This window comes from Protomyctophum parallelum (genome assembly GCF_964188405.1).
Source record: "Protomyctophum parallelum genome assembly, chromosome: 3".
Classification (NCBI taxonomy): Eukaryota; Metazoa; Chordata; class Actinopteri; order Myctophiformes; family Myctophidae; genus Protomyctophum; species Protomyctophum parallelum.
The window spans coordinates 43,566,145-43,578,547 of NC_139698.1; the positions used below are offsets into that span (position 1 = coordinate 43,566,145).

A 12,403-nucleotide genomic window follows, 5' to 3' on the forward strand; every position below is an offset into this window, starting at 1 on the left:
TGTATGGAACATGTTCAAAAACATGAGGACAAATGATCAGTCCATGAAATAGTTAGAGAAAATGAAAGAGAGAGGTTGAGGAATGAGGAAAAGAGTGAGAGAGATTGTGTGTGTTTCAGTCCATGTGTACTCCTATGCTCTATTGTTTTATAACCCCACATGAAAGTTCCACTGAGCTGGATGAGAGCATCTGCTTTTCTCATTTTAAATAAACCCAAAGAGTGTTGAAGCGAACCTAGGCTAGTAACATTATAGCTGGTGTACTGTATCACCTCGTGTTACCAGTGGATAAGAGAGGTTAGCTGTTAAAAGCTAATACTGTATCCAAACGAATATCTAACGAGAGCCTTAAAAAAGATAGCTCAAGATTATTGATCGTTTGATACTTCGTGATACTTTCAGCCAACATAGCCAAAGGTTGTCTGAGACCGAAAGACCAGGAAGTCAGTCTGGAAAATGAATGTGATAAATGTAACTATCATGGGAAAACATAATGATAACCTAAGGCTGATTTTAATGAGGCTGTGCTGTGGATCTGAATCAGAGGCAAGGACAGAAATCAATTGAGTGCACGCACGCAGGCACGCACGCACGCACGCACTTTTTAGAGCACCTGCATTTGTATGCATCAATGTGTTTCATGAACACATTGATGCTATGGTTGTACTAAATGAAAACCTTCTTTATACATAATGAACTTACCAGTGAGCTCAAAGTCAATGAAAGTACAAAGTGAACAATTATTGATAATAGAGTAGGTGATGATAGTACCTCCTGGAGCGCCAGACGTCTACCTACTCACCGTCCGAGCTGAAGGTAGTCTAAACAATGTGATGTGAACTGCAGCTGAGCTTGACATCAAAACAACTCTCCTCATGTCTGCACTCGTTAAGCAGGCCTTCCCGCTCTGTTTCTCAGCACTTAAGCATTCCCATGCGGTTTCATGGCTTTCTCTAATGAAGCACAATTAAAACGAAAAAAGAAAGAAGGAAAAAAAAGAAAGAATAGGTAATGAAAAATATTTACCCCCAAGTCCAATGAAGTTGCTGGTAAAGTCGATTGCTCGTCTTAATAAAAAACATACGCCTGTTCTTATAAAATTCTGTTTTTGTGGTAAAGGCTTTCTTAGGCGTTAGCATTCGTGCCAACAAGTGAATTAGCCCCTGACATTGAATAGGAGAGTAGTGAGAGGGAGTGTATTTCAAAAAGCAGCAGATCAGTGAGCGGACAGAGATTTATGTCACAGTTCTCATGGTGCCAAGACTCTGGGCAGCACTAGTCAAATTGAGGTGAAACTGAAGTGTAGCCAGTGGCAGTTGCACTCACTTGTTTATAGAGGGTATGTGCGTGATATCATCATCATCATCATCATACCCGGAAGTTATGCGGGAATGCCTACTGAGTGGCAAAAAATTACTTACTGGCCTTGACAACATCCAAACAGAAAAGTCCTGTCTGATCGCATTAAACAACTTTAAACACATTCAATTAACTTTGCCACTCACTTTGCCACTGGATTCACTTTATGCATGCACATACCCCCTATTGGTGTTTCTATGCAGTGTGCCTAAGGATATTGAGTGCAGGGGGATATTTCATATTATTCACTTGATACTATATTTCTCTGTAGTGCAATTCTATGTTAATTTCAACTTGAAGTTTACAGTTGTTAAATGGTGGGTGAAATTATTTTCCTTAAATAATATAGTCATAAGAACAACCCTAAAACATAATCATCAGGTATTATTATAATATAAGGAGGAATAACTTTATTGTTTGTATTTATTAAAATCATGCTTTTATGTGGACACGCCCACCAGTTAATTAAGTATGCCTGGTTTGCCTGGTGGGTGGTGATGGGTGGTGATCCACCTGAACTGAAGCTGCACCCACAGCTGTAGTTGTATGATGAAGGGGGAGGGGTTAGGGGAGGGTCTGATGTCTGATGTCACTATATTACTGTTTATTTCATTGGCCCGTTTGACTGTCAAGGGTTCAGCCTCCAGGAAGAAATACAAAGTATTTAGTACTGTCACCATCCTCATAGACACATAAAAAACTGGAAAAATACAAAAATTGTGTGATAAATATCTCAAAGACTGACATGTTCCCTCCTTATTTAACCCACAATAATTTCTGATATTCAATGGCAGTGCCCTAACATAACTGAATTCTCGCAGGGCCTTTTGTGGATGACTTGAGAAGCTGTACAGAAACTCTGTCAGAGGGGACATGTTGGGAAAACAGAGGGGACAGGCCTGACCAATCCTGTGTTGACATGATGTGCCCTTCTCTATAAACTGCCCTATTCCCACGATAGGACCGATGGCCTTTACAAAACCACTCATACCAATGGGCTGCTGAACTTGTGGCCATTTACACAAAGTTTGAGGACTTTGGGGAATTGTCTCCCTGTTGCTCCCTGAGAGCCTAAAAAGGGTCCCCATCACGAGGCGCTCTCTTGGGCCTGACACGCTGATAACATCCAGATGGTGTTGGAGTGTGGAAGGGTAAGATGGAGGAGTGTGGAGGCTTCACTCCTTTTCTGATTGATGGTGGCTAGGATGAAGTTGGGAGTCACATTTATTCATTCTGATCCCTCTCTTTCCCCTTTCTCTACTTCTCTCTCTTGCGCACGCATGCACGCACACACACACAGACACAACTCTCTCTCTCTCCAGCAGCTATATCTCTCTCTCTCTCTCTCTCTCTCTCTCTCTCCCCCCCACTCTGCTCGTGTCTATCTTCCCTATTGTTTGCCAGTCTGCCATGTACCATATTAAGACAATGTGCAGATGCAGACAGGGTTAACACTTAAGGTTTGGCCCATTGCCTCGTCTCTGCTTAGCATTTAATGAACTCTTTTACAGGGGATAAATACTTGCCACAATTTATAGGAGCTAAGAATACCATTACAACCAGCAGAGAGAGAAGTTAACAATAAATCTTTCTATTCATTAGATTATGAAATGTTACACATCCTCAATCAAAGATACTGTACGTCCAGCAAATATGATGTGCTGCGCAGAAAATGTCAACAATTCTAGTGGAGTTTGAGGGTAGAAGCATGTGGTCAGAGTTAATGCATGTTTTTGGCAGTTGTGCAATGTTTCTTTGCTGCACTATACGACAGCACAGTACTGTACATGTATACTAAACTATTAAACCGGTATTTGGGCCAATATCAAGACTGTGTGGGTAAAATCTGGCACTAAAACAATATTTGGTTTTCACAACGTAGAAGTTTGTCTCTAAACAGTTTTAATATCTTACTGTAAGCAACATAATAAGTTACTCACAGAAGAATAATGTATATTAAACATTGTAAGAATCTGAAGAAACGGTATACAGTATAAGCCTAAAATCTAAGAACCTACTTTTTGGTCTGTCTGTCTGTCTGTCTGTCTGTCTGTCTGTCTGTACAACTAATGTGCTCTAGGAATATTCTTGTTCTAGTGTTCATCATGAGAACAGTTTGACCCTTGCCTCTCGTGCCAAAGAAGATTTGTGCATGCTAGTTTGACTATTTATACTATTTATTGTTTTTCTGTGTCCTCAGCACCATGCTTTATTTGTGGAGCTTTGCCGTCCTGCTGGTTCTTAGCTTCCTGATTGGACAATCCTGGTCCCTGAACCCCAGAGACCCTAACGTGTGCAGCCTATGGGAGAGGTCAGTGCTATTCAATAAATTGTACTAACAAACACTGAATTTTACGTTATACTTGCTGCTACAATTCCACAGTTTAGAGCTTGGTTAGGGCATTACATTATAAGCAGTGAAATTGTGTACTGCTTAGAGCTTCTGCCTGGGAGAGTTTCACATTAAGTGAGTAAGTAGCAATCTTTACTATACTATTAGCACCTCTCTGATGAGAATGAGTGAGCGGGTAGTTAATTTACATTACATACCCCTTAGATAAACAGGTGGACTGATATACTTCATGAATATAGGCTAATCATATTATATATTATATATATTACATATTACAATATAATGAAAATATAATCAATAGTTCTAATAAAGAAGCAGTTCAAAGTGCAATTGAATAGAGTTTTTCCAAGGCACCATCATTTGCAGATTGATATCAAAACGTTGAAAGACATCAACATTTCCAGTCAAATAGTGGAAAACGATGATTCAACAATTTTCCGTTGACCGCATGCAACTTTTTCTCCTTGCCAGCTACACCACCTCAGTGAAAGAGTCATACTCACATCCATATGACCATGTGACAGAGGAGCCTTGCTCGGATCCCCGCACATCATACAGATGCACCCGCCACAGGTATTCAAATTGTATATGTGTGTATAACGTAGCTTTATGTTTTATTGACACTCTACTTGTTCCTGCCGTAAGTGGATCAAAAGAGCACAGCAAATGTTGCATTTGATTGTTTTTAGAATCACCTACAAGACAGCCTACAGACAGGCAGTGAAGATGGACTATCGCAGGAGGTATCAGTGCTGCCCAGGCTACTATGAGAGCAGGGACAGATGTGTCCGTAAGTAGTTATTTATTGTTGCAACCAGGTGTCGAACAACTAACCATACGAAAATCACGCCTAATGGTTCTAGGATCATGGGTTTCATCCCCTGCGTAACTCTATGGATAGCATGGTACTAACAGGGTTAGCTTAGGCAGGCTTACTGACTATGCCCTGTGTAGCTACATGTACAGTACAAGGCTACAGCCATGCCATTGTCTATTTAGTTTTGATAACCAATCTATGATAAAAGTATACACCCATAGTAATATAATTAGTTCTGCACAGAACTGAAGAAGTTTCCTAAAGTCATGCCTCCAGTACCCTGTACCCTGGGCAAGTGGACATTTTAATAACAATATTATTTAGTGATTAATAGTGAATAGAGATGTACTTTTATAGTTTTTTAAGTAAAAGTCTGTAAGAAAATAATGTGAATTACAAAACAGGATTAGAGCTATAAATAAAAGAAAGTGACTCCAACCATTTCTGAATTAGCGTCATCAGTAGTTGAGCTCTCTTTATTAATTTGTTGGCGAGTGCAGGACTGTTGAGGTTGAAACTGGTTGGAAGCCCACCATGAAAGGAAGCGCCTTACTGGCATGAAACCCCAGCTAACATCAGAGCCATGACTTGAATCACATGGTTGAGTCCAGCTGTTCATCTGGCATCACTCTGTTGTGATGTGTCGAATAGTTGTCGGGAAGCGAGTATAATGGAATATAACAGTTTCAGGAAAGCGAGCTTAGTTACAACTATAAGCTTGTAGATCGGCTATTTTTGGCAAACAGTTTAAATGACACCTGTGAAATAATTGAATATAGAATGATTATTCCGGAATAAGGTTATGCCCCCATATATTTATGTGTTTATTGATAAATAATCCAAACCTTACTACCGGTTTGTGTCTTTGGGTATTTCTCCTAATCTCTGCGTTACTTTCTGATGACCCTCTTGTTGAGTACTATGACTGGCCTTTTGAGTATGTACCACTTATTGAGTCATCTTGACCAGGGTGTAAAAATGTGTTTTTCGCCATCAGCTCGCTGCACCAAGGAGTGTGTCCACGGACGATGTGTCGCTCCTGATCGCTGCCAGTGTGAAGGAGGCTGGCGAGGAGACGACTGCTCCAGTGGTGTGTACACTTTATAGTTCTTATAGTTTATTGTTGTACGACGTTGTCGCTTGCCAAAAACAACAAGGCTAATGATAAGGCTTATATTGATAAGTAATTATATATTACATTATGCTTTTGAGCACTCCTGCAGACATTTTCATTGGTGCTGAATCTATGACAGTATGTGTACTCTTTTCATTTGTCCTTTGTACTTGTACTCTTTTCACTTTCATTGTAAATCTATTCTTCTGCACTGTGAGGTCATGCTGGTGTCAGTGTACCACATGTGTCAGTATGAAACTCATAATGTAAATTCACTGTACACCAATGTCACAATTTAAGTGACGTAGGTTAAAGAGACCAATGCAGGCTCAGTGAGACAACGACACAGCAGAGTTCAAGACACAAACTATCGTCTTTATTGCTCTCTCCCGCTCTCTCTTTCTCTCTCTCGCTCTCTCTTTCTCTCTCTCTCTCATCATCTATGAAAAACATTGAAAGTGTAAAAACTACTGATAAGGCATTATTTTGTAGAATCAGCCTCATAACTATGAACTCTCTCACACACACACACACACACACACACACACACACACACACACACACACACACACACACACACACACACACACACACACACACACACACACACACACACACACACACACACACACACAATGCGGAAACACTCAGCCTTCTGTCCACATCCACTGGTTCGCCTCAGGGTTGAACCAGGGTTGAACACACATGCACACACACACACACACACATGCGTACACAACTAAATGGCCACTAGTCAAATGGCTGATTGTCACACACGGCTCCAACACACAGGACGCCAGTCCAATGGAAACAGAAAGGGACCATTAGGGAACGCACAGCAGAACAACTAGCCCTCCAAGCAGAACCCAATGGTACCGTGAATACGGCCTGTCTGCGCTATTTGACGGCTTTTTTTCCTCTGAGGGCTTCTGAATCTGTGAAGTTTAAGTACCTATACATACCGCTGCGAATATCTCCTGTGGCGCGGAAGCCGTTAAGTGTGACCGATTTGGTCGCTTTGATTCTTCTCTTCCTTCCTTGTTTATTGACACCTCATTGTACCGCCTATCTGGCTAGCTAGTGGCGCTATAGCTATGACAGAGCAGATCAGAGGCAGGGACGTAGCCGGCACAAGCCAACCGCACACCGGGAGGCGGTACAATAAACGGTAAATAAACAAGAAGAATCAAAGCGACCAAATCGGTCAAACAAAGATTAAAAATACTTAACGGCTTCCGCGCCACAGGAGATATTCGCAGCGGTATGTATAGGTACTTATAGTTCACAGATTCAGAAGCCCTCAAAGGAAAACAGGCCGTCAAACGGCGCAGATACGATGTTAGTGAGCATATTTATGTCCGCGTTCCAAAATTCCCATACAAAGTGACATCCAAATTTCAGAAAAGCTTTATGGAGGGTTCCGAGAGGGGCTACAGAACAACATGTGTGTCAGCCTCCTTCCAGAAACAAGTTTAATATGCCAGGAGGACAACGTGTCCTACACCCCCATCCTCCCTCACTGTCAGTTGCCATTTTTCGTCTCATGATTATTCACAATAATAATCATACTGATATCTCAATTTCAAATTCTGTTCCAACATCCTTTCTTCCATGTTGGATGAAAATCAAGTCAGTATCTCTAAAGAGATACAGCTGTGTGTAGTTTTGTAAACTGTATCTGCCAATTATTTATCCGAATGTATTGACATTTATTACTAACAATCCAGTGGTGGAACAAGTCAATACCGGGCCGGGGGGGGGGGGGGGATTCAAACCATTCAGCACCGCAGTGCACAGTGGACCCACTTCAACTAATTAACTAAAATGTTTATAAGAATTGGCACGGCGGCCAAACAGTTCCATTTACAAGCACCATCTAAGGGAATGATATAAGCAGGCTAAGTGAACTTAATTTAATATCACATTCTTGCAGGCAGTGACAGTAACATAACAGTACTGTACTCTGTACTGTAGTCTACCTTTTTTCTGGGCAGCTGTTGTTAATGATTTCACCAGTGTGAGCCAGCTTTGAGACTTATACAATGAACTACTCACCTTATGTCGCAAAGATTCCATGTTTAACATACTTCCAAATTGTGTACATTGTTTAAGTCACAGATGCATGGTTTTCATCCTAAATATAGGAACTTTGGCTAAAAGCCTGTGTTTAATCCATGTTGGTTATTATTTACTACTTGATTAAGTCTAAGTCTACTTCAGGGGGGCAGTGAAGCCAATAGTGTCTGAAGCCAGTAGGAAATCCTGACTTCCTGAAAGTTCATATAATGGCCTGTTGTGGTGCTGTCATTGGGCCCAAAAAAACCCATAGCTCCATAGAGGTCCATGTATTTGGGCCCAACTTCACCTAGACTGTATTACCTTAATAAACATGGTCATGAATACTTTCTGCTTCCAGTCACTAGTTTAAAGTCTCATTTCTCATGTCATAATATTCTTTTTGGAAAATTATGGTCCCGTTTATTAAAAAGATTACCATAAAGTCGAGTATGTTCTGAGGGGCGTGGCTACCGTTGCAGTCTATGATCGGGACCACCCCCCCGCTCGAGTCAAAATAAAAAACAACGAAGAAGAAGGGGGGGGGGGGGGGGGGGGTCCCGCCTCGTTGCCTGGGCCAGCCAATGGCCAGCTGGGCCCAAACGGATCTAGAAAGATGGCGATTTACTGACAGGCTTGATCTTACGTCCATATCAGACCCGGCGAACGCCTTGTCCATATTTTTTTACAGTCTATGGTCTACTTACAGGACATAGATAATGACTTGAGTTAATGCTTTGAATGGGCCCACTGCTTGCTGCTCGTGCCAAGAGGCAGACCTTGAAAAGTGCGACCAAGAAAAGGACTGTGACTATATGCGTTCGTGATCATCTGACAGCTGGAAGTCCGGGTCCCTGGTGTACCCCCAGCTCCCCCTGACAGACCGTCCCTGTAGCAATCATTTTGAAACGAAACTATGAGAAAAGCAAAACATTGACTATTAGCTTCATTAAGGTCGGTTAAGTCTTCCTGTAGTGAAACCATAATAACATATAATTTAGATGCAAGTTTATTTTATTTTATTGCCACACAAGCAATCTTTCCACAAATAACCTTCAATGCAATACTGAGTATAAGAACAACTAGCACACAACAAAACCAATTGCGGTGCCATTCAACACAAGACGTGCATTAGACTACCCATTTGTGGGTCACGGACCATTTTTTATGGGTCACGACCTTTCTTTTCCTACAGTACATTTGTAAATGTGTGCTTGTAGATCTGCTATTTTCACTAATTTGGGTCTCGGGCAAACATCTAATCTCTCTTTTGGGTCTTGACCTGAACATTTTGGAAACCACTGCATTAGACTTCATACTACTGTACATGCCATCATTTTACTGCTTTGGTTAAGTGTTTGTAAAAACAAAAGTCAGCAGGAAAAAATATTTTTACTATAAAATGTATTTAAATACAATAAACCAAACAATGTGCACCGTCAAAGTCAAATGAGATCTTTTGGGAATCGTGTTGCTTCATCAAAATGAAGTTTTCCACTACTTTTATCTAACGTTGTAAAGTAACATCAGCCTGTTGCATGGTACTCAGGGTCAATAGTACAGTGCGCCTCCCTCCCCCTTTCCTCTCAGAGAGAGAGAGAGAGAGAGAGAGAGAGGGGTTTAGTTTGTACAGGCAGCAGTTGAATCAGATGACAGGAAGGGGAAATGGAAAATGTTACCCTATTCTCTCTGCTTGTCCCATCTACCCTACACTTTCTCTCGTCATCCCCCTTCTCCCTTCTTTTCCCCTCTCTCTCTCTTACTTCTTTGCTGTGCTCTTCTTCTCCCCTGCACTCTAATTTCAACCCCTCTCTCCTCTATTATTATTTCTTCCCTCTACTTTCCCCTAACCCTCTATCTCTTTCTCTCTCCCTGTTGCTCCCTTTCCCATACTCTCTCAATCTCTCTCTCCTCTTACCCCCAAATTAAACCCCTCTGTGGTGTCTCTCCTCTCCTTTTCCTCCCCCCTCTCCCTACTCTCACTCTCCCTCTCTCTCTGGACAGAACTTAAGCCTTGGCCCCAGTGTGTAGAGCCATAATAGAGCCTTACTGGCAGAATGTGAGCTGACACTTCCTGGATGCCTGTGTGTTGAGCTATCTGGCTGAGGGAAAGAAGAGGGCCTGAGGTTTTCATGGTGAATGCTCTTAGCACTGTGTGACACAAAAGAAATACAGAAGGTAGTGCAAAGAAGAGTGTATAGTGTTGGCACTGTACACAAAAGCATAGAGGGATAGCCGAGATGAGAGTTGCATGCAGAGATAAAGTAGGAAACCCACAACAGATGTTTTAGAAATGACGTGAAGGACCAAAAAAAGATGATGGCGGTGGTAATGGTGATTATCTAAATAAGATAAGGAATGTGCATGTTAGGGTGCCAGGCAATTAAGTGAGGGTAAAGTGTTAGCTCGATCTTTGGCCATATGCCCCATTTTGAATCGATTTTTGATAGGGGAGCTAGATCATGACAAAAACACAGGCCAGTGTTTCAACCAATCCGCGTTAGATCCCCGGGAGATTATGCGGAGCTTGCCTTGTACACAGGCGAGAGCTACACCACCACTTGGAAAATTCACTGGGGAAAGAGAGGAATTTTCCCACCATATCATTGTGCATTCCACATAAAGCATAGCGAAGAGCTGCCAGTACTAATGTGCACATCAATCAGTGATTTTACATGCATGAAATATTCGGAATAATAGTTCATATCCCTGTGAAGGCCACATTAGGGATGAGATGTTTACATGCATCTCCATATCCTAATGGTAAATATATCACTGCGTACATAAACAGTATATTGCACTAACTGCAAACCGAGCATGCACAATTACTCATTATGGCAACTAGAGCAACACCGGTTGTCGGAGTACTTGGATGCCAGTGTTTCAACCGAGCCAGTACTATGGTGTAAAAACAATGTGCACTTTACATGCAACAACTCGATAAAACATTGTATCAGAGAAAACAATGTACTTTGGTGCTGACATGCAAATAACATACAGATGGCCTGTTTCTGAGAACAGGTCTGGGAAATCTCTTTTCACCAGAAAGGTTCCACCCTGCTAGCTGGGCTTAGTACAGTTTCTCAAAGAAATCACTTGTCCAATCTAGTACTATTCAGTATTCACGCGTTCACCGATCCATGATGCCTGGCTCTGACAGCCCCTTACTCGTGTGTTGATGACCCTATAGGCTTGTTCAGTTGACCACCGTCCGTTGCCATCCTAGAGAATGCCAGTGTAAATATTATCGTCACTCCAGCTCTCCAGAGTTTCTTATAACTCAGTGTGAGTGTGTGTGACACACAGTCTACCAGAACCCCTATTGCATGCCCACACAGAACAAGTCAACCTGTGATTCGTTTAAACAAAAGAGGGAACAGTCCTGCTCTGAGTTGGAGCAATAAACATTGCATTCTGTGGGACTGCTTCTGCTCCAAGCCAAATTTGGCTGTACTTTATCCCTCCATGTAACATTCAAGGAAGTCCTTGTACTTTTCAAAGCTGTGACAAGGCGTGCATGTGGCAGTGCATGTGGCAGAGAGGGGATAGGTGGGTGGAACCATGAAAAATAGGTGGGCAAGCTGTGGTGCACTCTTTCCAAGAAAAATATGCTACATACAGTATATTCTGGACTCTGTGTGGGGGGAAAAGGCAAATGTAATGTAAATAACTGCCTAACATGTAATTATTTTCTCAAATATATTTTCTCAATGTTTACATAAGTTAAAAAAAAACATTCAGGTTTCTTCCAACCAGTTTCGCACCTGTGGTAGTTTGAGTTATTGATGAGAGGAATGCATCCATGACAAATGTCATTACTTATACAATGATCCGCATGTCCTGAACTCTCTTCACTGTCATTGAAATCCAAACCCTGTGCGACTCACCATGGCAGGTTAAACCCCTTAAAGAGTCAAAGACTGCTGTAAAATTAACCATTTTAACCTCGTTCGTCTTGTTGGGTCCATGCAAATTGCACTGTCAATTGTAAATCACATGTTGGTAATGTAACACTGCCTGAACTAAGGGCTGACTTGGAAGTGGAAGGGACATCACGGTTGGTTTTAGACCCGTGACTATACATGGAGAAGATATATTGCCCTGAGGGAGTGTTCTCTTGCACTGTCCTTCTCTTGGCGATAGTGACCTTGATCCTGTTCTGTTATTCTTGTGCTTGATATGAAAGTCCCCATGATATGAATAGAATTTAATAAAATTGGATTCTTGTTTGTTTAAGTGAGTTGGTTTTAATAATGTCAGCATATCACCATACACTTAATGTTTTTATAATGTCAGCATATCACCATACACTTAATGCATAAAATAACAGTAACAATTTCTGTGTCTACAACATTACTGTGCCTGAGCTAACTCTGATATTTGAGGTCCTACATTTCAGAATTGCTTCTGGGTTGTTGATATCTTAAGTTGCCAGAGGGGGCAATAGCCTAAAGGTTACTACAATTGGGCAAAAATAAATGTTCAGTTTCCCCTCCATGAAAATAAACTGCTGGCAGGTGTAAATGTGTAAAAAGGATGGATTAATATCAAGCACATTTTAGCAATAAAGGAGCATGCAGCAGACCTGGAGGAATAAAGGTTAAGAAAGTGATATTTATAACCCTAACTCAAGAGCAAAACGGCAATATATAATACACCACCATTTGTAATAAAGATCAGTCAAAAGTTACCATATTAATAAGAA

General features: G+C 41.4%; 1 protein-coding gene across 1 annotated transcript in view; it reads left to right on the forward strand.

Moving 5' to 3' along the window:
• The window catches only part of pear1 (platelet endothelial aggregation receptor 1), a 54,177-nt gene that overhangs the window by 22,386 nt on the left and 19,388 nt on the right, over positions 1-12,403 (forward strand). The window contains exons 2-5 of the mRNA XM_083761804.1: positions 3,560-3,670; positions 4,184-4,285; positions 4,402-4,502; positions 5,527-5,619. Of these exons, the coding sequence (XP_083617930.1) occupies positions 3,564-3,670; positions 4,184-4,285; positions 4,402-4,502; positions 5,527-5,619 (403 nt within the window). The 5' untranslated portion in view covers positions 3,560-3,563. The remainder of the gene's footprint in view (positions 1-3,559; positions 3,671-4,183; positions 4,286-4,401; positions 4,503-5,526; positions 5,620-12,403) is intronic.